Below are 27,693 nucleotides of genomic sequence, written 5' to 3'. Positions count from 1 at the left end.
CTTCTATTTTCTAATAGTTTTCCATCTCCCATTTTCCCTGGAAAGGGCATTAATATGGTGAATCTTTTTTTATACAAATATCATTCCATGAGAGAACAGCAAGTACACCACATGGTTTTTTATCCAGAGATCAAACATAACTTTCTTGATTTTCTGAGCCCTAACCGGTTTGGCTCAGTGGATAGTGTCGGCCTGCAGACTGAAAAGTTCCAGGTTCGATTCCAGTCAAGGGCATGTACCTTGGTTGCGGGCACATCCCCAGTAGGGGGTGTGCAAGAGGCAGCTGATCGATGTTTCTGGCTTTTAATCCCTCTCTCTTCCTCTCTGTAAAAACTCAATAAAAATATATTTTAAAAATTATTCTCTGATGATCTTATACCTTTACAGAATTAGTCAAAACTGATTATTTGTAAATGACATTTAAAAAACTTGATTTTGTATACAATTTTTAGAAACTGGGATAAAATATTCCAGAATTACTTATTTGAAAATAAATAATTAAAATGGTACATAAACATCATCATCATTTATGTCTTATTAAAAGCCTTTGTTTGGATATGTGTGAAATTCAGAGAATTTAGAATTGATGAGAGGTGAACACTTTAGTCATTGTAACATAGTCACATTTTAATCAGTCTTTAAAATTTTTTTTGCTGGAAAAGATTCCCAAAGCTATAATGCAGTATTTTATTTTAGAATTAGAGGCCCAGTGCACAAATTTGTGCACCAGTGGGGTCCTTTGGCCTGGCCTGCAAGATAGGGCTCAAACTGGCTCTGATATCCCTTGAGGGTCCCGGATTGCAAGAGGGTGCAGGCCAGGTCAAGGGCTCCCTCAGGTGCGCAATCAGGGCCTATCTAGCTCAGTCCCAATCAGCCAGACCCCAGAGCAAGCTAACCTACCGCTTGGAGCATCTGCCCCCTAGTGGTCAGTGCATATCATAGCAAGCAGTTGAGCAACCATTAGCATATTATGATTTGATTGGTTGAACAGCTGACTGGTTGACTGGACACTTAGCATATTAGGCTTTTATTATGTAGGATTACAAATGTGTTCATTGCATTCATTTCTTGAAGTAGACAATACAAAAAAAGTAATAGTATTCTTTTATAGGTTAAGTAGAAAAGTGGACATGCTAAGCCAGGAAATACATCAGTGATGCTAAACATGTTCAACGTTGCCATGGACAAGGGTTATATACATAAAGAATAATAACATTCTCTATGTCACAAGACACAGACTTTTATCATATTGTTTAGGCCTGTTTTATTTTTTGGTATGTTTTTTTCTTATTAAAAAAATTGATAGGTGGCTCTAGCCAGTTTGGCTCAGTGGATTGAATGTCAGCCTGTTGACTGAAGGGTCCCAGATTCGATTCCAGTCAAGGGCACATGCCTGGTTGCAGGTTCTATCTCCCCAGTGGGGTGTGTGCAGGAGGCAGCCGATCAATGATTCTCTCTCATCATTGATGTTTCTATCTCTCTCTCCCTCGTCCTTCCTCTCTGAAATCAATAGGTGAAATTTTAATAGATATTAAGCTATATTCAAAATGTCAGAGTAGCAGAAGTCACGCCTACTTCACTTGTTTATTTGAGAGGTACATTGCAACCATAAAAGATGCAGAGTGAAGGATTCAATCCATTAAAAATATTGAAGACCTACACCAAATAAGTGCTTTACCTTCAGTTGTAAGGATGAAGAATATAACTAAAATAATAATATCTGCCTGTACTTTGGAACTATGTCACTATTCAACACATTGACTGTATGCTTTACTTATTTATTTTTTTTACATTCTGTATAAGTCAGGAAAAGTTGGAATACACTGTAACATTTAAATTCCCTTTATATCATCTTCTAAGGAACTGAATACCCCATAACAAAGACACAAGCATTTTATAAATATCACTTGCTATACTTTAAGCTCCTACTTACTTTTTAATGGGCCTTTAATATTTGTTATGTATATTTAATAATTACAGCAAAATATAACATGCATTCCAAATTTTGTATTTCTGTTATGATTTAACAGCATTCAAGATTAGGTGATTCTGTATATATTAAGGATGAGCTCAAATTAATGTAAAACACACACAAAAAAACTACTTCTGTTTATGTTTTTAATTATAATATCTAGATTTCAACTATCCTTCAAATGCACAGCTGTATTATTTTTGTTGTTTATAATAAAGAACTAGAGGCCTGATTCACAAAACTCGTGCACTGGGGGTTAGGGGGTGTCCCTCAGCCCAGCCTGCACCATCTCCAATCTGGGACCCAGATTAAGCCTTATCCCACAGGCAGTCAGATATCCCTCTCACAATCCAGGACTGCTGGCTCCCAATTGCTCGCCTGCCTGCCAGCCTAATAACCCCTAACCACTCCCCTACCAGCCTAATCAATGTCTAACTGCTCCCCTGCCAACCAGGTCGCCCCCAACTGCCCTCCCCTGCCATTCCAGTCACCCCTAACTGCCCTCCCCTGCTGGCCTGGTCTCCCCCAACTGCCCTCCCCTGCCAGCCTGGTTGCCCCTAACTTCTCTCCCCTGCAGGCCTGGTCACCCCTAACTGCCTCCCCTGTGGGCCTGGCTGCCCCCAACTTCCCTTCCCTGCCAGCAGGCAGAGTGGTTAGGGGCTATCAGGCAGGCAGGCAAGCAGTTGGGGCCAGTAGTCCTGGATTGTGAGAGGGATGTCTGACTGCTCATTTAGGCCCAATCCTATTGGGCAGTTGGACATCCCTCAAGGGGTCCCAGATTGGAAAAGGTACAGGTTGGGCTGAGGGACATCCCCCTCCCCCGTGCATGAATTTTGTGCACTGGGCCTCTAGTTATCAATAAGACAAAAATAGCAAATGGAGAGGATGTTGAGAAAAGTAATCCCTAGTACACTTCTGGTGGGGAATACAAATTGGAAAACAGTATGGAGGTGCCTCAAAAAATTAAGACTAGAATCATCAATCTTTCTTCTCGGTATCTACCTGAAAATTTTGAAAAAATTTATTTGTAAAGGTATATGTACCTTGCGTTCATTGGAGCATTATATAAACAGTTAAGACATGGAAACAATCCAAGTGTCCTTTGACAGATGATTAGATAAAGAAGATATAATGTGTGGTACACATTATACAATGGAATACTGCTTGGCCATAAAAAAAGATGAAATATTGCCAACATGAATACAACTTGAAAGAATCATGCTAAATGAAATAAGTCACATACAAAACTATAAGAACTGTTTTATTTTATTTATTTATGGAATATATAAACAGAAAGTAACAAACTAACAAGCTAAATGACAACAAAAATAAATTCATAGATACAAACAACAGAATTTTGCTCACCAAAGAGAAGGGGAATAGAGAGAAACCAGTCAAATACATGGTGACAGAAGGAGACTAGACTTTGAGTGGTGAGTATACAGATGTTGTATTACAAAAATTATACTCCTAAAATTTATATAATGTTATTAACCAATTTTATACCAATAAATTTAAATTTTTTTAAAAATTTCAAGCAAAAAAGAAAAAAACCGTAAGTAAGAGAAAATACATTTAAAGTCCTGTATAGCCCTAGCTGGTTTGGCTCATTGAATAGACTGTCGGCCTGTGGACTTAAAGGATCTGGGTTTGATACCAGTCAAAGTCACAAGCTCGGGTTGTGGGCTTGATCCCTAGTAGGAGGAATGCATGAGGCAGTCAATTTATGATTTTCTCACATCATTGATGTTTCTATCTCTCTTTCTATCTCCCTTCCTCTCTGAAATGTGAGTGTGTGTGTGTGTGTGTGTGTGTTCCTGTACATATGTATTGGGGGGAAATCCACATGTAAGTGGATCCACACAATTCAAACCTATATCATTAAAGGGTCAATAGTACATATTCAGTTGTACAGCAGTAGTAAATGTAGCTTTGACAGTTAAACAGTTAAAATTGTTTTATTTTAAGCACTTAGCTATTTTCAAAATATGTATTTTAGTAAAACAAGAAGGATAAGGAATTATGATGTTGCAACCCCAAGTTAACAAAGAGTATTAAAAAAAAAAAAAAAACACCAATTCTGCAACTTTATCACTGTGTGATCATTAATGATTCTGTTATTTGTAGGGAGCGGTTATAGGGGTAAGCCTCAGACTGACCTGCTGGCAAAGTTGCAAACAAGTCCCAGCTTAGAGGACCCAGTCCTCTAAGCATAAAGCTTGATCTTGTGACTGTTCCCTGGGTAGCTAATGGGCTGTGGGAGGGGCAGCAAATGCTGCCAAAACCCTTGAAACTTATAAGAACATTGTAAATTACCTTGTTTACCCCTGACTATAAATAAAGCATCAGCTTTGCAGTCTGGATTTGTTCTGTGGCCTCAGCAAGGCACAGAAAATCCACCTAGACCCAGCTTATTTTCTGTCTTTTCTTCATCCTTCACTGGCCCTCCCTCAGTCTTGCCAAACCCTTGGCTGTGCTGGTGCAGCGCAATTATTTGCATGGATCTGATAAAAATATTAGGCGTGGCCTCAGAATTACTAGAGTGGGCTGAAAAATGATATTAAATAGAGTAAATATAATGAAAATTACATTCAATTTGACTTTTAAGCCAAAAATTATTCACAACTATAATGTTATTCGCATACAATGCTTGCAAATCTCATCAGATAGAAAGAAATAAAATCCTAAAAATTCTAAAAGTAATCCACTGATATTTAATCTGTGGAGAGAGGCTCAGGAGCAGGAGTCAGAAGACATTTTCTATGAAGGGCCAGATAGTAAATATTTTCATCTCTGAAAGCTCTGTGGCCTCTATTGACTGTTGTGACTACTCAGCTCTACCACTATAGTGCAAAAGCCACCACACACAGTATGTAAGCATATGAGCATAGCTGTGTGCTAATAAAAGTTTTTGGATATCAAAACTTGAATTTCCTATAAGTTTCATGTCACACACAAATATATATATATATATATATATATATATATATATATATATATATATATATATATATATATTCTTTTCCCCCAAAACTACCTAAAAATGTAAAATGATTCTTAGCCTTTGGCATCTGGCCTGGGGAGTGGTGTCAGAGCTTGCTTTCAAAGTCCTAACTCTAGGGGCAGAGAGGCCATCTTGAATATTCTAATCTCAGCCATGCTCCTCATGAAATACCCAAAACCTGAACACCTGAACAGCTCAGCCAACCACAAGATTGTAATTAAAAGAAAAGAAAAAAAAATTTGTCATTTTAAGTCACTACAAACTCATTAGTCAACAGAGCCAAATATCAACAGTACAATGATTGAAATTTCTTTTGAGAGCCAAATTTTTTAAACTTAAACTTCTTCTAACATCACTTCTTCAAAATAAGTAACTTGATATCTGAAGGCCTGGATTTAAGTTCAGTAGCTGTGTGATCTTTGAGCAAGCAATTTAACTTCTGCAAGACTATATCTGCAGCTGTAGGGTGTCCCCAAAAAAATGTATACTCAATTTATAGGTAATAACTCAATTTTCACTCCTCCTAAGGTTTAACTGATTTGAAAAAATGTGAAGCCAGACTAAACTTTGAACAAAGAAAATTTATCCAAAAATGTGACTAGACTTTTTTTTTTTTTTTTTATGGAGATACACAAAAGAAAGTATATGGTACAAAACAAAAGATAGTCAATGAATTGAAGGTGCACAAATACCAAACTAAATAATTTTTGATGTTTGCGATTCTATTGCTTCATGCTATCAGCAGTGCCTGGACCAGAATGGTTACCAGTTTGAAAACAGACATTGACAAAAAATATATTCATTTCTGTATATTCTTTTAAATGTTGAAAATGTCTATAAACACTGACTTTAAAATCATTCAAAGTTTATATACATTTTTGGGACACCCTGTATATTATACATACTAGAGGCCTGTTGCATGAAATTTGTGCATGAGGGAGAGGTCCCTCAGCCCAGTCTGCATGCTTTTGCATCCTGGGACATCCCTCACAATCCGTGACTACTGGCTCTTATTGTTCACCTGCCTGCCTGCCTGATCACCCCTAACCACTCTGCCTGCCTGCCTGATCATGCCTAACCACTCTGCCTGCCTGCCTGATCACCCCTAACCATGCTCGCCTGCCTAATAGCCCCTAACCACTCACCTGCCTGCCTGTCTGCCTAATCGCCCCTAACCACTCGCCTGCCTGCCTGATCACCCCTAACTACTCGCCTACATGACTCATCACCCCTAATCCCTCTGCCTGCCTGCCTAACTGCCTCTACCTCAGCCCTCACTGCCACGGCTTCATCAGGAAGGATGTCTGGACATCCGGAAGGTTGTTCAGCTGTCCAGTCTAATCAGCATATTGCACTTTTATTACTATCTACACTAATAAAAGAGATTCAAATAGACCGTACCTCCATGATACCCACCAGCCAATCAGGAGTATGCAAATTAACCCAAGAAAGCTAGCAGATTAATTTGCATACACAAGCACCAAGCAGCCTGGGTCCCAGGAACATCCTCGTGACCCAGGCTGCTCTGAGCCTGTAGGTCCATGCATAGGCCCTGAGTGGCCAGGGTTTCAGAACACCTCCAGCCAGGAGTGACCTATGGGCACCAGCAGCAAGCAGCCTGGGTCCAGCAGCCAGGGGCACCAAGCAGGCTGGGTTCGGGGACAAGCAGCTGGGGATGACAAGTGCAAGCATCTGTGGGTGGGGCAGGAACTGTCGCCATGGCGATGTGGCAGGAGTTCCCGCCCCATGGCCACTGTGTGTGCGCCTATGCCAAGTGGCCTGGGTCCACTCCCCCCAGCCCAGTGGACACAGCGAATGTAGGGCCATTGGGCTTGGGGGCATGCCCCCGGTGGCTGGGGACATGCCCCTTGCCCAGTGGACACAATACATGGGATGGGCTGCACATGGGCTGCAGAGGAAGCACCTTTTCTTTTCTAAACTACATTTTATTGATTTTTTACAGAGAAGAGAGGAGAGTGATAAGACTGTCAGAAATATTGATGAGAAACATCATCAGTTGCCTCTTGCACATTCCCCACTGGGGATGTGCCCCAACCAAGGTTCATGCCCTTAATAGGAATCAAACCTGGGACCCTTCAGTCTGCAGACGGATGCTCTACCCATTGAGACAAACCACTTCAAGCATAAACACCTTTTTGACCATTCATTGGCTAAGCTCCCTGTACGCTACCACTTGGGTAATAAGAGTACAAGAAGTGATCTAGGGTTTTTCCACCACACTCCTGGAGGATAAAAAACGAAGGTTTGCTGCTGGAGGAGCTCAGAAATGACATATTCTGCCCTAGCTGGTTTGGCTCAGTGGATAGAGCCTCAGCCTGCTGACCGCAGGGTCTGGGTTTAATTCTAATCAAGAGCATGTACCTAGGTTACAGGCTCCTCCCTGGCTGGGGCCAGGTCAGGGCTCATGCAGGAGGCAACCAATCAAAGTGTCCCTCTCACACGGATGTTTCTGTCTCTCCCTCCCTCTCTCTTCTACACTCTCTAAAAATCAATGGAAACATATCCTCAGGTGAGGAGAGAAAAAATAAACGTCATATCCTATGAAAGACACATTTTGAAAATGCCTTAAAAAGTTGTCATTTTTCTCATGGGAAAGGAATTGGAGTCCATGTTGATGAAAACAACTTGGCAATGGGAGCAGCAGGTTGACGGGGCTGGCACCTTCCCCTGATCAGCACGGTCACCTCCTGCAGAGAGGCCAGACTGCAGCTCAGGACATCCCCTGAGGGCTCCCAGACTGTGAGAGGGGGCAGGCTTGGCTGAGAGTCACCCCCCCACTCCGTGCACAAATTTTGTGCACTGGGTTCCTAGTAGATAATAATTGTGCATACACTATGGGATTGTTGTGGAAAACAAGTATGTATGCAGAATTGTTTTGTAAGTTATAAAGGGCTAGAAAATTGACATAATTTTGTCATGTTGCCTTTAGCTTATGCTTTTTGTCATGCACCTCCAGTAGGGTATACATTTTGGGCCTTAGAAAAGATGGTAAGAAATGGCAGTAAGGCAATAGCACTATAAATAAGTGCTACATACAGTATATGGAAAGAAAGATGCACTAGTAAAAACATTTCTTCCCATAAATGAAATAGAAAGCAAAGGAAAAAGCATAAACTCTATACACTCCTCAATTTGTAACAAAATTTCAGTTTGTAATAAACATTTTTAAAAACATCATATGTGCATAATAGAACTTTATTGAATACAGGATTATTTTTGCAAAAGATGGTCTCCCAACAACTGAGCTCCCCATTCCCCTAACCCAGAACACCAGTGCCCCGATTTTCCTGTATGGAAGCAACTACCAATTTTGTATGTGTGCATGTCTGTACTTCATGTATAATTTTTGGTAACATTAGTTATGATTCTTTGTACAGTGGAATCTTGGTACTCTAACAATTTGTTCTAGAAATCTGTTTGAGAAACAATTTGTTCAAAAAAGAAAACATTTTTCCCATCTATACTAATAAAAGTTTAATATGCTAATTAGACAAGATAGATTAGATGTTTTGCTGACATCCTTCTGGAAGTTCTTCTGGACAAAGTCATGGTGGCGGGGGCCGAGGTGGTTAGAGGCAATCAGCAGAGGAGAGTGGTTAGAGGCGATCAGGCAGGCAGGCAGCTGAGCAGTTAGGAGCCAATGATCCTGTGGGATGGTGCCTAAACTGGCACTCGGACATCCCCCGAGGGGTCCTGGATTGGAGAGGATGCAGGCCGGGCTGAGGGGCCTCCCCCTCACTCCCACATGCCATGTACAAATTTCATGCACCAAGCCTCTAGTTAGAAAAAATGTAAATTGGCCAAAGCCGGTTTTGTTCAGTGGATAGAGCGTCGGCCTGTGGACTGAAGGGTCCCAGGTTCGATTCCGGTCATGGGCATGTACCTTGGTTGCGGGCACATCCCCAGTCGGGGAGGGGAGTGCAGGAGGCAGCTGATCAATGTTTCTCTCTCATCGATGTTTCTGACTCTCTATCCCTCTCCTTCCTCTCTGTAAGAAATCAATAAAATATATATTTTTTAAAAGAAAAAATGTAAATTGAATTAATCCATTCAAGGCCCCCAAATGATTGAATTTTAACTTTTCTGAATTGCCTATGATTGTTTCATGAACACTTTCACACTGTTGGCAACATGAACACTCTTCATGGCCTTTTATATTTTAAAATTATGCTAATCATCAAATTTGCCATGCCATATTGGGTAGCCAGGTCAGACACTCAAATACCTCTATCATACTTTGCAATTATTTCCTTCTTAAACTCTATCATTGTTCACACAACTTTCCTTTTCACTTTGCTGCTATCACTAACCCTCTTAGGACACATGGTGACTTACTGTACATATTTAATAAGTGGTAACAAAAGCAAAAAAACATAAAAATATTCACAGCACAATTTCCTCAGATGTTAACAACACAAGGTGTAGTGGTAAACCGATTCATACTGGTGCATTCTATCCTTCGTCACCTGAGAGACATGTGACTGATCATACAGGTATCAACATGAAAGGGTTCAGCTGAAGAATCAGTTTTTTTCAACAACCGAGACATTGTTGCATAAACTTGGTTGAGAAATTATTTTAGATGGGAGACATTCAAGAACTGGGGTTTGACAATATTTGCCTAGTCATAAGTAAATCTTAATCTATAGTTCACTTATAATTTTTGGCCAAAATGTTTTTGTCAGATACTTCATTTGAGGACCAACTAGTTGGTTGTCTCCTTTTTCTCCATTGTTAGTTTAGATGAACTACTCGTATAGCATAACATCTTTTGTACTTTCCTTTCCCTTTCATTATCACTTTTTAGCAAGTTCCTGCTATAGTCTAAAACTGCTGGTTGGTGAACTTGAAGCAAAATCACTCTGGGCTTTCTCTGACCTGAGCCCTTTGTGGGTGACTTTTCAGTCACTAAATTCTACAGGCTTATTCATTCACTCTCCACATCATGCTCTTCAAGTGAAAGCCTGGAAATGCTTCTATAACTGAGAATTTCAAAATTTTTAATTGGTTGATAGACATATTATGGAGTTTAATCAAAATTGGGGCAGTCATTCACTAACTCATTGTAATTAGTACTGTTTGTTTCCTAAGTTAAATATCTCATGCTTTTTCATTCTTCCCACACTTGCTCTATACTGTCATAGAAAACTGCATTCCGTGTTGGCCTCATATCTTTTATGCAAAGACAGAACAACATCCATTACCAAAAGTACTTTCTTAAAGAATCCTATATTCATCTTCTTCCATTAAGTGAATTCGAGATAAGCTTGCAATCTATCTTTCCTGCTACTATGGCTGGTTGAGCCCTGTGAAATAGTGTAACATAACTGCAGATTGCCATTATACAATAGATTACTGGTTTCTAGGCGGCCAAATCTTTGATGCCACTCATCAATCCTTTTACCTACAATATTATTTAGAATTATATAAGTTTGGCTGAATGTAATATATATCAAAGTAACTGTGGCAGACACTAGATATTCTCTCTCTCTTTTACTTAGTAACCCAAAAACACGGTGTCCCAGGCTAGTATGGTGGTTGTTCCTCAAGGCCAACCAAGGACATAAGATCTTTCTATCTTGTTCCACCTTCCCCAATGAATTGCCCTCCTTTGTCCTACAAGTGACCTGCTGTTTTTCCATATTCCAAGCAGCAGAATGAAGAAGGGAAGTGGGCTCTCTTCTCCCATTGGCCATAACTCTTTTCCCATTGGCCATAACTTATATGGCCCCATTCTTTTGCAAGGACTGATGAGTCTTAACATTTTTTTAATTGAAAAAATATATACTGAAAAGTGCAAAAATCATAAATGTATAGCTTTCCAAACTTTCATTGACAGAACACACATGCATAACCATCATGCAGAACACACACACACACACACACACACACACACACACACACACAAAGGAGTTTGGTATTATCAGAACCCTCCCTTTATACCCTTTCAAGGATGACCACTGCTGTGTTCTAACAATAGTTTCACCTGCTTTTGTACTATATATAAATGAAATCATCCAAAAAATCACTTGTCTCTGAATTCTTTGACAAGATCTTACGTGAGAATCAGCAGTATTGTTGGTTCCCAACCAAAAATTCTATTACTATGAATGGATAAACTATATATTTAGTCTCTCTCATTGACTTCCATATCTAATTGTTTTCTTTTTCCTAAAGCCTTTTATTATCAACTCCCTCACTTCATATTAGCTGATTACTTTGCTGAAAAGTGGAATAAGTGAATTCATTTATCACTATAAATATACTGCATTTATACTTATTATCTCCTTTCTTCTAGCCTCAAATGAATTAGCAATAACATTACTTCAGTCATATTCTGTCAACGCAGTTACAGGGCCTGCCCAGATTCAAGGGGTTAAAAAATTAAATACAGTTGTTTTTCTAAAAAATATTTTTATCTCAGAGAAGGGAGAGGGAAAGAGAAACATTATGAGAAATATTGATTGGCTGCCTCCTGCATGCCCCACACAGGGAATCGAGCCCACAACCTGGGTGTCAGGGCCAGCCTGACAGGTGAACGGGGCTGAGGTAGAGAAGTGGGAATTAAAAATAAAAAGATAAAAAGATAGGAAAGTGGGATTGGGACAGCTGCAAGCCATTGACAGACTGCCACAGCTTTATTAACTGTGTAATGCCTTTTATACACAAACACTTGAATAGGAAGTCGGTCAAGAGAAAAGTATTATTTGTTCCTCTTAATCACTAAGGGAGAGAGAGCAGGACAAATTCTTGGTACAGCAAATCTCAGTAATAGTTACTGAGACTTCAGGTAAGCCATGAATGGTTGCTCTCATTCTGCTGACAATTGGAAATCACCATCCAAACAGGTCAGGGAACACTGTGCGGGTAGAGGACTGAATCTTACCAGTCCCTTCATGGGCAAGGATTCTGTCAGCTTATACCCGATCTCCAACACCTGGGCATGTGCCCTGATGAGGAATCAACCCACAACCACCTGTTTCATAGGTAGATGCTCAACCACTGAGCCATGCCAGCTGAGCTAAAATCCAGTTCTAAATAGACCACATTGCATAGGAGCATGTGGGGTAGGAGATTTTGTTGTGGACATCTTTGGAAAGTGCAGTCTACCACACCAAACTTGAAAGCATTTACAGAACCAATAATATACCAACTTTCAGAACTGTGAGAATAAAGTGTTTTAAGCCACTAGATTTTGTACCAGTTATCTATTCTCAGAATGCTGCATAACAAACCACTCCAAAACTCTGTGGCTTATAATCGTCAGCATTTATTATTGCTCACAAGTCTATAGGTCAGCTGGGTGGTTCTGCCAATCTGGGGTAGGCCTGGCTGATGTCAATTGGTATCCAATGTACCTGCAGTTGGTTGGCAGGCTGGCTGGGGATAGCTCATCTAGCATAGCTTCACTCGCATATCTGGCTGTTTACCAACTACTGGCTGGTACAACAGGTGACTGGGCCATGTGTCTCATTATCCAGCAGGCTAGGCGAAGCTAGGCTTGTTACCATGGTAGTTGGGTAGGGTTCCAAAAGAACAAGCAGAAGTTTTCAAAACCTTTGGAAAAAAGTTTACTCAAACTGGCAACATATTATTTCCTCTGCATTCTATTAACCCAAACAAGCCACAAGTTCAGTCTTCCAGATTTAAGAGGTAGGTAAAGAAACTCAACCACCTGGTGGAAAAAATTACATTGCAAAAGTCATGAAAACATAGAGGGTTAAAAAATTGAGGGCATAATACAATAAATCTAACCTAAATAAATAAAAACCTAATTGTTTCATTGACCTATAAAAGTTCAATCCCTTAAGATGGAAATCTATATAAATTTTTAAATTTAATTTTATTGTGGACAGTATTACAGATGTCCCCCAACTCCCCTCCTCCACCCAACCCTGCTCACCCCAACTCAGGTTCTCATTGCATTGCTGTGTCCATAGACCATGCATATATGCATATAATTCTTTTTTTTTAAAATATATTTTATTGATTTTGTATAGAGAGGAAGAGAGAGGGATAGAGAGTTAGAAACATCGATGAGAGAGAGTCATCGATCAGCTGCCTCTTGCACACCCCCTACTGGGGATATACCCGCAACTAAGGTACATGCCCTTGACCGGAATCGAACCCGGGATCTTTCAGTCCCCAAGCCGACGCTCTATCCATTGAGCCAAACCGGTTTCGGCTATGCATATAATTCTTTAATCTCTTCCTACCTCTTTCCCTCTGAGATCTACCAGTGTGCTACATGAATCCATGTCTCTAGACCTATTAATATACCTGTCAGTTTATTCTGTTCATTAGATTTTATGTGTAAATGAGATCATGTGATACTGATACCGGAACCGGAGAGCAGGAATTCTTCTCAGGGTCATGTTTCACGGAATGAAGCCATGGAGGAGAGGAGTTCAAACAAGGCAGGAGTTTATTGCAAGCAAACAAAGACTCCCTGTTCAGGGTGAGAATCCAAGTGGGTTGCCACCAAAACATTCTGTTCTTCCCCCTGTATCTGCTAACGGCCCATTCTTTGTCTAACTGTGCCAGTCTTTGATTGGTTCCTGGCCGTTTTGCAACATTTTATTTTGCACTTGTAAGAAAAATATCCTTGTCTCAAAACATCCTATTTTTCTGCTATCCTGCTATTCTCCAAAACATTTTGTGGTTTCAGCTAGCTCCAAGATTCCTCCTTCTTCGACCCTGTACCCTATCTACCTAATTCTGCTTCTCACTCCTCAGTATTACATGAAATCCCTTTTGTTTTAATTCAGCTCTCACTAGCTTAGTTCCATCATTTCCTATTCTTCCTATCCTATCTATTAAAAGAGTAATATGTAAATTGACCATCACTCCAACACACAAGATGACTGCCCCCATGTGGACACAAGACGGCTACCACAAGATGGCCAGCAGGGGAGGGCAGTTGGGGGGCGATCAAGCCTGCAGGGAGGGGGAGGGCAGTTAAGGGTGACCAGGCCAGCAGAGGAGGGAAGTTATGGGGGACTGGTGATCAGGCTGGCAGGCAGAAGCAGTTAGAGGCAATCAGGAAGGCAGGCAGGTTAGCAGTTAGGATCTAGCCGTCCTTGATTGTGACAGGGATGTCCAACTGCCTGTTTAGGCCTGTTCCTAAGATCAGGCCTAAACGAGCAGTTGGACATCCCTCAAGGGGTCCCAGATTGGAAATGGTGCAGGCTGAACTGAAGGACACAGCCCCCATGCACGAATTTCATGCACTGGGCCTCTAGTTCTATTTATAAAAGCACAGTTGATTATTTTTCCCCACATAAAAGTTAACTTACACTATAGGGATTCAATAAAGCTCCCAATACCATAAGCTAGAGAACAAGTAAGTTAATTACAAATGCAAATTAATTCTTCTGTATTCAGTCTGAAGCAACTACATAATAGAGTAAGTGAATCAGACAACTCAAAGGTCAACAAGTGAACTTTAATGAATAATTTTGGTAAAAGTGTTTTTGCACAGATATGCAAGTCTAAAGAATATAAAAATGAACAAAAACATTCTTTCTCTCCTTAAGTGTCTAGTACAGCTATGACTCAGTTTAAATTATATATTTCAGAGTTTAAAAACCAAGAAACTGACACAGTTTTGAAGTTAAACTTGAGACACCTACATTTATTGTTCTAACACTGGACATACTGTAATTTGTTACTCTTATTGATAGGTTTGCCTTTTAAAAGTTTTCCTAGGAAAAAAAATATAAGAAAAAAGTAACTATATATATATTAGCATCATTCTTCAAAGATTATTTAGGAATAACACAGTCTTAAGTATAGCTCAATTTTTAAAAACATTGACAAAATGCTGGAATGTTACTCTTTTTTTCAGGATCTGTTACTAAAAAATACATGAGTATTAAAAAAATAATTTGTCCTGGCACTGGTGGGATGAACTTACATCTATACTGTTCACAAAGTCAACACACACAGTGTCTCTTTAAAAAAGATCAACACTAACAACATGAAGCGAACTTGTGGAGGTGCATTCATTCCAGTGTACTATTAATCCTCGTCAGGTTTCACTAGCACATTCCTAAAAACAGACACATACTCTAATTTCACAGATATTTACAATTTAACTTTCCCTAGAGATATAAAGTATACTTACCTCTTTGACAGCTCCAGTCTTAATTGCAAAAAGTCTCCTAACACATTTTTTCATCACGGTAGCTATCAGTGTTTCTTAAGAGGAATATGACTAGCATTGTGAATAAGAAATTCTTAGTTGTTTGGGACCATTCCAAATACTGCAGAACATGTAGCATTCCTGACTCATTCACTAAAAGCCAGCAAGTTTCACAATCACTGTGAAACATGCCACATTTCCAACTGCTCCTTGGATGAGAACCACTGAGTTAGACCCAAGATTAATGTAAAGTAATTTCATAATTTTCACAGAAACTAACTGCTTCAGAATCTTCAGTAACAATGACAGAAGAACATTTTATTAAAAACACATTATAATTAAATGTTACTTTAAAAAGATAAGCTAATTTCTTTAAACTTATGATGATCTGAAAGGATCAGTTACATAAAGTGCAATCTCTATTTATCCCCAAATGCACACATATATTTACAGGAAAATAACTGTTTATGTTCTACTGGCTTATCTTACTCTACCTATCTTGGTATAAAAATATTTTTGTCTACTACAATAAGCTAAAAAAAACATGTAGAGTTTCTTAATAAATTCCCTCACACTGATGGTCCTGAAAACTGCTGCTGTCTTTGCTCCAAAACTTGCTGATTTAATAGCTGTTGTTGTTTCTGTAAAAACTGCACCACTTCTGGGCTTCTTAATAATGACTTAAAAAGAAAAAAAGAAAAAAACATGTTTATTAATAGCATTATTTTTATGGGATTAGATTGTAAACATGATATGACATTATTGCTATGTCCTTACACAAGATACAATACACTTAGAAAACAAAACATACCTAAGTTAGTGTCTGCATCTTATACACTGCATTTAAACTCTCCTATCTAATAAAAGAGTACTATGCAAATTGACTGTTCAGTTCTTTATTACGGTATGCTTCTTGGTGTTCCGCAAGTTTTTTCCCCCTGGCCTTTGTTCTGTGGTGGGAAGCTTACAAATGCCCTTTAGTCCTAACATTTCTCTCCTCTTTCTATTTGTTAGTAATTATTCATACAGAATTGGAAACTGACCAGCTAGCAGCTTGGTATGTCCCATTAATATAAGGGAAGGTGAAATTATCAGAACAATTCATAACGTATTTATTAGATACTGGAAGATCTAATAATGTCTGACTTTTACTAGAACACCCAGTAAAAGTCAGACATTAACAACAGGAAGCTACTGCAGCAACCTTTAGAGAAAATATCCCTGCATCCTTTTCCCAGACAGTAAGTCCCAATGCATAAAGGACCTCATATGTGACTTTCTTCCCAAAATGAATGTATCCTATCCAATAAAAGAGTAATATGCAAATTAACCATCACCCGGTATGCCCACAAGCCACACCCACCAGCCAATCAGGAGCAAGTATACAAATTAACCCAACCAAGAAGGCTGCAGCCAGGGAGCAAGCAGGAGTTTTGGATTTCCCTGGCAATGGAGGAAACCAAACTTTCCACACACACCCTGGCCAGCCCAGGCCTCCAATCAATGCTACGAAGTTTCAATTATAGAAGATAAATAAATCCCAACAAAAATGGCAGCAGCCACGGAGCTGGAGTGAGCAGGAGGCTTGAGTTTCCCCTGGCAATGCAGGAAGCCAAGCTTCCCACAGCTATGGCCTGCCTTGTCTCTGCTCACAGTTTCAATTACAGAAGATAAATAAATCCCAACAAAAATGTCTGCAGCAGTGAAGCAAGCAGGAGGCTTGTCTCTGCTCAAGGCTACAAAGTTTCAGTTATAGAAGATAAATAAATCCCAGATACCAGGGCCTCTGCTTAGGTCACCAGGGCAGGAAATGGACAGCTTGCAAACCACCACAGGCCCCTCACCCAGGCCACCCCACACCCCAAGGGAATCCTGATCCGAGACACCCTTCAGAACAAACCAGCTGGCCCCCACCTGTGCACCAGGCCTCTAACCTATCTAATAAAAGAATAATATGCAAATTGACTGTCACTCCAACATACAAGATGGCTGCCCCCATGTGGAGACCCAGGCCTTCAGGAGAGGGCAGTTAGGGGTGACCAGGCCGGCAGATGAGGGAAGTTGGGGCAAACAGGCTTGCAGGGGAGGATTTAGGAATCAATCAGGCTGGCATGGGAGTGATTAGGGGGTGATCAGGCTGGCAGGCAGAAGCAGTTAGGGGCAATCAGGCAGGCGAGGGTTGGGAGCCAGCAGTCCTAGATTGTGAGAGGGGTGTCTAACTGTCTGTTTAGGCCTGGGCATCACCCAAGGGGTCCCAGATTGTAGAGGGTGCAGGCTGGGATGAGGGGCACACACACCCATGAATGAATTTCATGCACCAAGCCTCTAGTAAAGTAATAAAATTTGATATCATACATCAAAATACTAAAATCTAAAAACAAAACCTGATCTTATTTGTGACTTCGTACACAAAGGAAATGTTTTATATGATATAGAGGCCTGATGCATGAAATTCATGCAAGAGTAGGCTCTCGTAGCCCCGGCTTTGTCTGGAAGGTCACCTGGAAGGTTGTTTGGACAGTCCTCTGGGCAGCCGTTGGGTTGATTTGCATATTACTTTTATTATTATAGATGCCAGCATATATACTCTCTAAAAAACCTAAGAGTAAATAGCCAAAAGCACTGACCCAGGATTAGAGCAAGGAAAATGAAAAGAGGCCACATGTGAAAATGGCAATTAAATGACACTTTGAAAATACATTTAATATTGGTATTAGAACTCAAATTTCTCCACAAACTTACTAAATTTTTCTGAAGAAATAGAAAAATTGTGTGTTTATTTGGGGTGTGTGTGTTTAAATATAGGTTATGTGTGCATTGATAGGTACATTACCAAAATTTCTGAAAAGAAAGAATACAACTGCTTTAAAATAGCCAATACTTTTAGAACATGTTTCATTTTAAAATACAGTTGTAATCATATAACAAATATAATAGACTATGGTTAATGTGTTTTTTTTCTATAATAAAATAGATATAAAATTGATGAAAAATAAAACTCTGGCTCCAGTAAATTGAAAAAGATAAACTGAAAAGATGAAATAGAAATACTATCATTAAACACTAATTTTAAAATAGCATATAGCACAATACATTTTCTATTTATTAGTTTTATTTAAAATTTAGTTGTATAAACTATCCAACATTTTATTAAATAAATGTATAACAGTCTTCTTAATTTTTATGAAACTGTTGAGCATTTAGATTGTTTATACTACTATTTTACTATTTATGATAAATATATTTCTGACAATATCTTTATGCTTAACATTATTCATATTTCGGGTTTATTTTCTGCGAACATCTTTACAGTAAATATGATTTCTGAGTCAAAGGGGATGCTTGAAAGTGTTCAACTGCTTTCTAGAAGCATTGTGCCAATATATGATGCCACCAACCAAACAAAATTAGAGTGCCTATTTCATGGAACCCTCAATATCACTGTGTTATTTACCGTATTTTTCGGACCATAAGATGCACTTTTTCCCCCCCAGAAGTGGGGGGAAAAAGTCCCTGCGTCTTATGGTCCAAATATAGCCTACACATATACTTTAAAAAAAAAGTTTTTTTACTTGCCCGGCTCTGTGTGGTCTCTGTGTGCTTGCCCGGCTCTAAAATGGTTCTAAATGCTGCTGTTTACTTTACAGGGTTGATTACATGTATTTATGACTGTGATGTTGGGTTTTAATGCACATAAAATATTTTAGGACACTATTTGTTTCAGAATCTTTTTTTCTTCATTTCCCTTCTCTAAAAACTGGTGCGTCTTATGGTCCGGTGCGTCTTATGATCCGAAAAATACGGTAAATTGTTTCCACTTATGGCTATTGTTTATTATATTATCACAATACTGCATTACAATATACCTTTGTATATAATTTAATGGTAGAAATTCTGCTGTTTCCTCCTTGTTATATCTTTTACAATATAGCGAAGCCAAATTTTTTCCTCAGCAACTCATATTTTACATAACAAAAATGTTAACCATAGTTTTTTAATATTTGCTAAAATTATTTTTCCTGTTATTTAAGTATGCATTTTTATTTTTTACCATTTTTAACTTTAATGCATTATTATTTTTTTTTAAAATATATTTTATTGATTTTCCACAGAGAGGAAGGGAGAGGGATAGAGAGCTAGAAACGTCGATGAGAGAGAAACATCGACCAGCTGCCTCTTGCACACTCCCCACTGGGGATGTGCCCACAACCAATGTACATGCCCTTGACCAGAATCAAACCTGGGACCTTTCAGACCGACGCTCTATCCACTGAGCCAAACCGGTTTCGGCAATGCATTGTTATTTTTATCACCATTTTTTACTTTAGCATTTTTTACGTAGTCAAATTTATAATCTTCTCTGAAATTCTGTCTACTTCTTTTAAACCACATGTGTCAAACACAAGGCCCGCGGGCCAAATCCGGCCGGCCAGGCCTTGCAATGTGGCCCGCACTGCACTGTCATCACTGCACTCCGCTGTCAGTTTATGACATTGTCAGTTTATGACTGTTCAGTAAACCATTCGGCCCGCGATTTAGGCTGGATTTTAGATTTTGGCCCCTTCTCTGATTGAGTTCAACACCCCTATGACATTCCAAATTTTTAAAAGAACATTTTTATTAATTTTTATAACTATTTAAAAACAAATTAGTACGAGTCTTTTTTGAGAGAGGAAGGGAAAAGGTGAGAGAAACTTCTATGTGAAAACTGAACATAGGTAGGCTGCCTCCTGCATGCCAAATACTGGGGATTGAGCCCACAACCCAGGCATGTGTTTTAACAGGAAATCAAGCTGGCAATTTTTCTGTGCACAGGACAATGCCCACAAGGGCCAGAGCTTCCATTCCAGATTTTTGAGATAAAGTCCTAATTCTATTTTTTTAATTTTAAAAAAATCTTTATCAGGAATTTATTTCCATTTATAGTGTCCTTTCTTTTTGTCCTCAAGATATTATCCAGCCAAAACCGGTTTGGCTCAATGGATAGAGCGTCGGATTGGGAACTGAAAGGTCCCGAGTTCGATTCTGGTCAAGGACATGTACCTTGGTTGCAGTCATATCCCCAGTAGGGGATGTGCAAGAGGCAGCTGATCGATGACTCTCTCTCATCGATGTTTCTTTTTTTTTTTTAATATATTTTTTATTGATTTTATACAGAGAGGAAGGGAGAAAGATAGAGAGTCAGAAACATCGATGAGAGAGAGTCATCGATCAGCTGCCTCTTGCACACCCCCTACTGGGGATATGCCTGCAACCAAGGTACATGCCCTTGACCGGAATCGAACCCGGGACCCTTCAGTCCCCAAGCCGACGCTCTATCCATTGAGCCAAACTGGTCCCGGCTCTCTCATCGATGTTTCTAACTCTCTATCTCTCTCCCTTCCTCTCTGTACAAAATCAATAAAATATATATTTTTTTAAAATATTATCCAATTATTCCAGTATTTGAGTAATCTCTCCTAAGTTCTGATATCTTCTATCAAATGTATAATAGAGATCCTTATTAAATATTAGTATATTTCAACTTCATTAGAGCATTATTCCACAAACTCCAGAATTCAGTATAAGAAGTTTATTTTAAAATCCCAACTTGCTCAGATATCCAGGCTTAGGGAATGAAGATATAGGATTAAAAGTATTCCTGCTCAGCCATGCACTAAGATGTCATGGGTTCCATTCCCAGTCAGGGCACATGCCTGGATTTCAGGCTCCATTCCCAGTAGAGGGTGTGCAGGAGTCGGCCAATCGATATTTTGATGTTTCTCTCTCCCTCCCAGTTCCCTTCCTTTGTCTGTCTCTCTCTAAAACAAACACACAAAAACAACAATATAAAAACTTTAAAAATTCCTGCTCATATACTCTTGTGAGAAAATTATGAGCATTCATGTAGAGGCACAATTCTGATTTGTCCAACAATTTTTAAAATCTAAACTTTCCATTTATAACAAACAACTTTTGTTAATAGACTTGTAAATACTTAAAAAACAGATACTTACCAGTCTTTTTTGATTTAACACTTGCTCTAAAAGTGTAGGTCTTGCAGGACGATCCCCCAAAGCTCCTGTTCTTTGTTTAACAATTGAGAGAATGCTATCTGTAGTTTCCTGGAATAAATTATAAAAGTGCAAATAGGATTAACATTTAAGAAAGTAATTCATGATTACAGCCATTTCTATGATGACGTAAATAGGTCTTCCTTTTTGTCCAGTCCCTGGACAAGAAATAGGCAACATGTTGACAATTAAGTTGATGTAATACTCCTCACTCCCTCTCTCTCTCTAGGACAGTGGTTGGCAAACTCATTAGTCAACAGAGCCAAATATCAACAGTATAACAATTGAAATTTCTTTTGAGAGCCAAATTTTTTAAACTTAAACTTCTTCTAATGCCATTTCTTCAAAATAGACTTCGCCCAGGCCATGGTATTTTGTGGAAGAGCCACATTCAAGGGGCCAAAGAGTTGCATGTGGCTCTCAAGCTGCAGTTTGCCAACCACGGCTCTAGGATTTCAAACCTGGGGTCTTCAGTATCTTTAAGGGTCTTAAAATTAATAGTGGGGCAGAAGTAGTGGTGGGGAGGGGTACAAAGAGTTACTTGTAAGCTATTGTCAATCTTATAAAAAATGCCTAGTAAAAATTGAACATTTTCTCCATAAAAGCTATCCAGGCCAAAACAAAGTCTGCCTGCCTTTGGATTGAATATATGAACTCAAAGGCAATTTACATATTAAGACGTTCTAACTGGCACTTTTTTGTCCAAATAACAAAAAAAGGGGGGAAGGGAGGAGAGGCAGTAAAATTGCTTAAGGCAACAACTGACAAGACAAAGCTTTCAAAATTTACAAGTTTTAAGGAGAAAAATGACAAACTTGTTTTGAAAAAGACTGGAAAACACTAGCATAAACAAAATAAGTGAGTCTTAAAAGGACATTATGACATCATTACCCAAACAAAATCAGTAGCACTTCCTACCAAATATGTACCCCCATAGTTATCTGATAGAATCTTAAATTTTCCTGGCATAACAAAATACGGTGTATTGTTCTAGTTGACTCCAACATTCTCAATACATGATATAGTATGGACCACATCCAAAAATTCTGACTAAAAAAATATAAAACTGTATTTGTCTTATTTTATAGTCATGCCTACTGTGAGTTGACCCATCTCTTTGCTCTTCATTTAGGTTATTATCAAAACTGTTTTTTTCTCTTGGGCTTCACTCTATTGCTTCTGAATTGTCTATTAGAATATCCCTTTATTTTTTTCATTATAAGAAAAGCAAGGCTTACAGAAGGATGTTCCTTCAGAAGGAAACAGCACTAAAAGCACCTCAAATCAAGATGAGTGGGTTACCACCCCAATAAACACATTTTGGATTTTTTTAAAAAATGTCCAATACCTAAACAATTTAGGCTTCAAGTATAAAATAAAGTAAAATAAAATAAAATAAATAATAAAATAAAATAAAATAATAAAATAAAATAAAAGTAACAACTAAAAAAGAGTATTCTAATACCCAGGGAAAGCCAAAGTAATTTCTCCCTTCCTCTTTCCTTAAAGGGTTAACTTTATTTATGGGGCTAATTTTTAAAATTAAACTTATTGGGAAAAGATTAATCATCTTACATAATAAAACCTTAATATGCAAATCGACCTAACAGCAGAATAACCAGTTGCTATGATGTTCACTGATCACCAGGGGGCATATGCTGAACACAGGAGCTGCTCCCTGATGGTCAGTACACTCCCATGGGGGGAGAGCCACTTAGCCAGAAGTCAGGCTGATGGCTGGCTAGAGCAGTGGCAGTGGAGGTAGCCTCTCCTGCCTCCGCGGCAGTGCTAAGGACTCCTTGAGGGATGTCCAACTGCCAGCTTAGGTCCGCTCCCTGCCAGCAGGCGGACATCCCCTGAGGGATCCCCCTTCCCTCCAGTGCACAGGGCCTCTAGTATTATATAAATTTCAGTTGTACAACTTTATAATACGACATTTGTATACTTGATTGTATGCTCACCACTTGAAGTCTAGTCTCCTTCTGTCACCATATATTTAACCCCCTTTTTTCTCCTCCACCTCCCCCAAATCCTTTTGACCTCTCATAATCACTACTCTGTGGGACTATTTCATTTTTATGTATACGAGAATAGAATGCTGAAATTAACTTGATGGCAGATATCTTGTATTCTGGATAACCCCTGACAAAGTACTATGTAAATTCAGAATGCTAATATCACAAAATCATAGAAAGTTGTAGTGGAAATAACCTTGCATTGTCTAGTCCAAACTTTTGTAAATATTGGAAATCCCTTTTCAAAGATTTTGAATGCTTTTTGTCCTAAGAAGTTTAACCAACTTTTGAGGCAACCCATTTGGTTTTGAAAAGCTCTAACATTTAGGTGGTTTTTACTTAGGTTCAACTTTTACATATATATAAATGTGCTCCTTATTTAACCTTGATTTGTGTAAGAAATACTGATTTAAATACATTAATTTCTAATCTTGCTGCTCAAACTATAGCAGAAGACCCACATCATCATCTATGAGTCCCTACTATAATGATCTCCCTAAAGAGTCTATACAGCTATCGCCTTTTGACTTTAATCCCACCCCAATAAAGTAGGAACCCCAGTAACTCCCTAAACAGAAACTTTCATTTAAAGACTCGAAATCCAAAACCTAGAAACAGGCATTCAATACCATATAAAAATTGGCTTCAAACCCTATCTCCACATTTATCTTTCATAAATTTTTTCACACAAAAAATGGGCAAAGAACCTAAACAGACACTTTTCTAAAGTGAACACACTAGTACGGATGGCCAAGAAAATGAAAAAATGCTCAAAGTCACTAATTATTAGAGAGATGCAAATTAAAATGGCAATGAGACATCACCTCCACACCTGCTGAATGGCCAGCGTCAAAAATCACCTAAATTGCCGAAACCGGTTTGGCTCAGTGGTAGAGCATCGGTCTGCGCACTGAAAGGTTCCGGGTTCGATTCCAGTCAAGGGTATGTACATTGGTTGCGGGCATATCCCCGGTGGGGGGTGTGCAGGAGGTAGCTGGTCGATGTTTCTCTCTCATGGATGTTTCTAGCTCTCTATCTCTCTCCCTTCCTCCCTGTAGGATCAATATATATTTTTTTAAAAATAACCTAAAATTATTTTTGAAAAGGAACGTTATTGAAGTTGTATTTTTTTTTTGGGGGGGGGGGAAGGGGAGAGACTGTAATTCAGTATCAATTTACCTTTTATACATTTTCCTCAAGCTATAGATGGGAATGCTGGCCCATTTTAAAAAAGACAATAGGGATAAAAAAAAACTATGGTACATCTACACAATGGAATAATATGCTGCCATAAAAAAAGAAGGAATTCTTATCATTTGCAGCAACCTGGATGGGATTGGAGAACATCATGCTGAGTGAAATAAGCCAGTCAATTAAAGAAAAACACCACATGATCTCATTCATTTATGGATAATAAAGAACATTATAAACTGATGAACAAAAAGATAGATACAGAGATAGTAAAGCAACAGACAGACTGTCAAATTACAGTGGAAAGGGTAGGGAGATCTGGGGGAGATAAGAGATCAACTGAAGGACTTGTATGCATGCATATAAGCATAACCAATGGACTAAAAACTCTGGGGAGGGAGGGCATGTATGGGAGGGGGGCAATGGTAAGATATGTACACATAATATACCTTTATAAAAAGAAAGAAAAAAGACAATAGTTCCAGGTAAATAACATCTTTCTTGAAAAATGCAAATAAGTACATTATCTTCTCTCTCTGAAGTGAACTATGAAGTGAATGGGTACCTTTGGAATATACAAAAAGATAAACGACCACCTTTACTGACTTTCTGTAATAAGTGTGATGTTTATTTCCATAATTGCTTGTAATCTGAGACGTGGTAAAATATTGCATTTTACAAGGATATGGATGGGGCAGGTTTTAAACCTAAGATCCATAGGCATCCTGAATTCTATGAATGTGTATGAAAAATTAAATACCTACATATGTGCATTTTTCTGGGAAAAGGGTTCATTGGGTGTCATCAAATTCTAAAAGAAGTCCTTTTACCATAAACAGATTAAGACTCAATGGAATGAAAGGGAATGAGAAGTCAGAAGACCCTAATCAGTGTGAATTAAGTACATGTTTGTGACTTCAGATATTAGAAATATTTAGAACATTACATTTGTAAACAATTACAAAATCTAAAATTTGAGCAATGAGGCAGCTGTTCAAGTCCAGCCAAAAACTAATTTAAACACTTTTAAAATACATTCTAGGACAGCTCTCAGTTTTAAAAATTATTTTCTGAATCACTTTTAACAAAATTCAAGTTTTCTCTGCACTGAAGAAGTATTAAAAGAAGGAAAACACACAGGATGAAGTATCTGCTTATCTTCAATAACCTCAAAGAATACCACTAATAATCTATAATAATAAAAGCATAATATGCTAATTAGATCCTACATCTGTCCTTCCAGAGGAAGCCAGGGCTGCCAGGGAAGCCGGGAAGCCAGGGAAGGAAGGCCTACTCTTGCGTGAATTTCGGGCATCGGGCCTCTAGTGACACCAGTAATAGCTAAGGCTTATTGACTTTTACTATCTGCTGGACACCATATGAACACTCAATATGGAATACCTCATGTATTCACAGTAACATTTTGAACTAGGCACTATTTTAACAGCTTTTTTACAGATGAAGAAACTTAAGCTTAAAAGAGTTCAAGGGCACATGGCCAGGAAATGATAGAATGGAGATTTGCAGTCAGCAGTCCAATACCAGCTGACTGACTTTAACTGGCAACACAGTTCAATTCAAACAATCTAAAACTTTCTGAGGCATATACCCAATTTATTATTCAATTATTTTTCTCCAGAGGTACTAAAAACAAAGTAGTAGTGAGAACAGGGGACAAAGCATGGGTTTACTGAGAATAGGGTATTAAGTATAGGGATACAGGAAGCAGAGTGCTAAGAACTGTGATACTGACAATAGACAGGGTAGTGAAAACAGTAAGAGATTATCTTCTCCAAAGTACCAATTTTATCTGGGTTCCTGTCTCTTTGCCTGCTCCTTTAGCGATGAACCGAATCAATCATTTGCTATCTGTCCTTCCAGTTCATATCCCAGACCTTAGAAATTACATCTTTTCTGAAGTGCCACATCATTTTCATTAAAATTTATTCATCTATTACAAGGATGCAACAGAACTATTAAGGCTTTGCACACGTTTGTATGAACTTTAATTTAAGGCAAGCACTCACTCGCTCTCAAGCCTCAAGTCCAGCCAAGCAACACGGTCCATATAAGGGCCAGTGGGCAGGGCAGGAAGTGAGGTTTGCACAAGAATGGGTTTGCTTCCCTCCCCTCCTCTCCCCACTAGACCCCAGTTAAAGTCTAATACCTCCAGCTTGACGTTCCCCGCACTGCCAGCCGGGGCGGCTCCACCGCAATTCAGGGCCTGGTCACTTTTCTTCTTTTTGTACTTATCCTTGTACATCTTGTTGCGGTGTTTCTTGCACATCCACGGCTTGCGTTGCTTGGCCACCTGGCTCGTGGTTTCGCTGCAGCCCTCGTAAGTGCAGGTCTTGCACTGGCTGCCCCCGCCGCTCGCCCGCCTCTGGGCCCCCCTGCTGCCGCCCTCGCCCCCCGAGTGGGTCTCTTCGTCCTCCAGGTCCTCCACGCTAGCCGCGCTCTCGCCTCCCGCCGGAGGGTCCGAAGTGTCCAGCAGGTCGGCCTCGTCCTCCCCCGCGTCCTCCTCTCCATCCCCCACCACCTCACAAGGAACAGGCTGGCCCGCCCCGGCACCGCCGCCCAGGGCAGGAGCCCGCCGCAGGACGCCCCCGGCCGCAGCTTCCTCCTGCCTGCCGCCGGGACGCATCACCAGGAAGGTGAGGCGCGAGGCGCTTGCCTGGCCGTGGGCTGGAGTCAGGGCCCCGGGGCGGAGCGCACCGCAGGCGGCAGCCGGCCCCGCGCCCTCGGCCACACCCTGCACCTCCGTGGTGCTGACACACGGCGGGAGTCCACCCCCCAGTTTCTCAGGCCCTCGAGTGCCGGCGTCACCTCGCAAACCAGACTCCAGACCGCGGCAGGAAAAGGGGCGGGGCCGCGGCGGGCCGAACTGCGCCTGCGCGACCGCGCAGACCAATGGTTTCGGTGTTTTCGGGGAGCTAACGGCAACGGCGCCTCTTAGGGGCGAGGCTGAGCGCTGCGGGCCGAACTGACTGCGCAGATGCCGTCCCGCGGCCTGTGGAAGCCCCCTGCTCCTTGGGTGGCCTGTGCAGAATTCTAGTGCCAGTAGGCAAGATAGCGCTTTAGAAAACAAACAGACAACAACAAAAAACCCTGAAACCCACACTGTTGCAAAGAACTTTTGTTTTAAGTACATTCAGATTGATCCTGAGCGACCTCATGACTTGTGGCATTAGGATGCTGATTGTAAAAGATATGCGCAAGCTGCCGGAAATGGAGGTGTGAAGCTGGCATGTAGTAGTGTCATTAAGTGGCTCATTAAGTGGCACCATCAGATA

At 39.8% G+C, this 27,693-nt stretch overlaps 2 protein-coding genes across 2 annotated transcripts in view; both read right to left on the bottom strand.

Annotated features, from left to right (window-relative positions):
• The window catches only part of LOC311619665 (zinc transporter ZIP1-like), a gene marked incomplete at its 5' end in the record, with an annotated part of 18,238 nt that extends 3,061 nt beyond the window's left edge, over positions 1–15,177 (bottom strand). Inside the window, 1 exon segment of the mRNA XM_084878233.1 lies at positions 15,124–15,177. Coding sequence (XP_084734359.1) covers positions 15,124–15,177 — 54 coding nt within the window.
• RFXAP (regulatory factor X associated protein) lies at positions 14,422–27,693 on the bottom strand. The gene is made up of 3 exons (XM_084879579.1): positions 26,568–27,693; positions 21,138–21,245; positions 14,422–15,821 (listed from the first exon to the last, which is right to left on the bottom strand). The coding sequence occupies exons 1-3, from the start codon at positions 27,549–27,551 to the stop codon at positions 15,711–15,713; spliced, it is 1,203 nt and encodes a 400-aa protein (XP_084735705.1). The 5' UTR covers positions 27,552–27,693; the 3' UTR covers positions 14,422–15,710.

Source organism: Pipistrellus hanaki, assembly GCF_964339955.1.
Source record: "Pipistrellus hanaki genome assembly, chromosome: 3".
NCBI lineage: Eukaryota > Metazoa > Chordata > Mammalia > Chiroptera > Vespertilionidae > Pipistrellus > Pipistrellus hanaki.
Note: the sequence above shows the minus strand (reverse complement) of the source record. Positions and strands in the feature narration are given on the sequence as shown.

What these genes read in the sequence shown, in the direction of transcription:
- RFXAP (XM_084879579.1), bottom strand. Translation starts at nt 27,551, where the DNA reads ATGTACTTAAAACAAAAGTTCTTTGCAACAGTGTGGGTTTCAGGGTTT. An exon ending in CGGGGAACGTCAAGCTGGAG is followed by an intron (nt 21,246 to 26,567) that starts GTATTAGACTTT and finishes AATTTATTCCAG; the next exon opens with GAAACTACAGATAGCATTCT. An exon ending in TGTTAAATCAAAAAAGACTG is followed by an intron (nt 15,822 to 21,137) that starts GTAAGTATCTGT and finishes TTTCTTTTTAAG; the next exon opens with TCATTATTAAGAAGCCCAGA.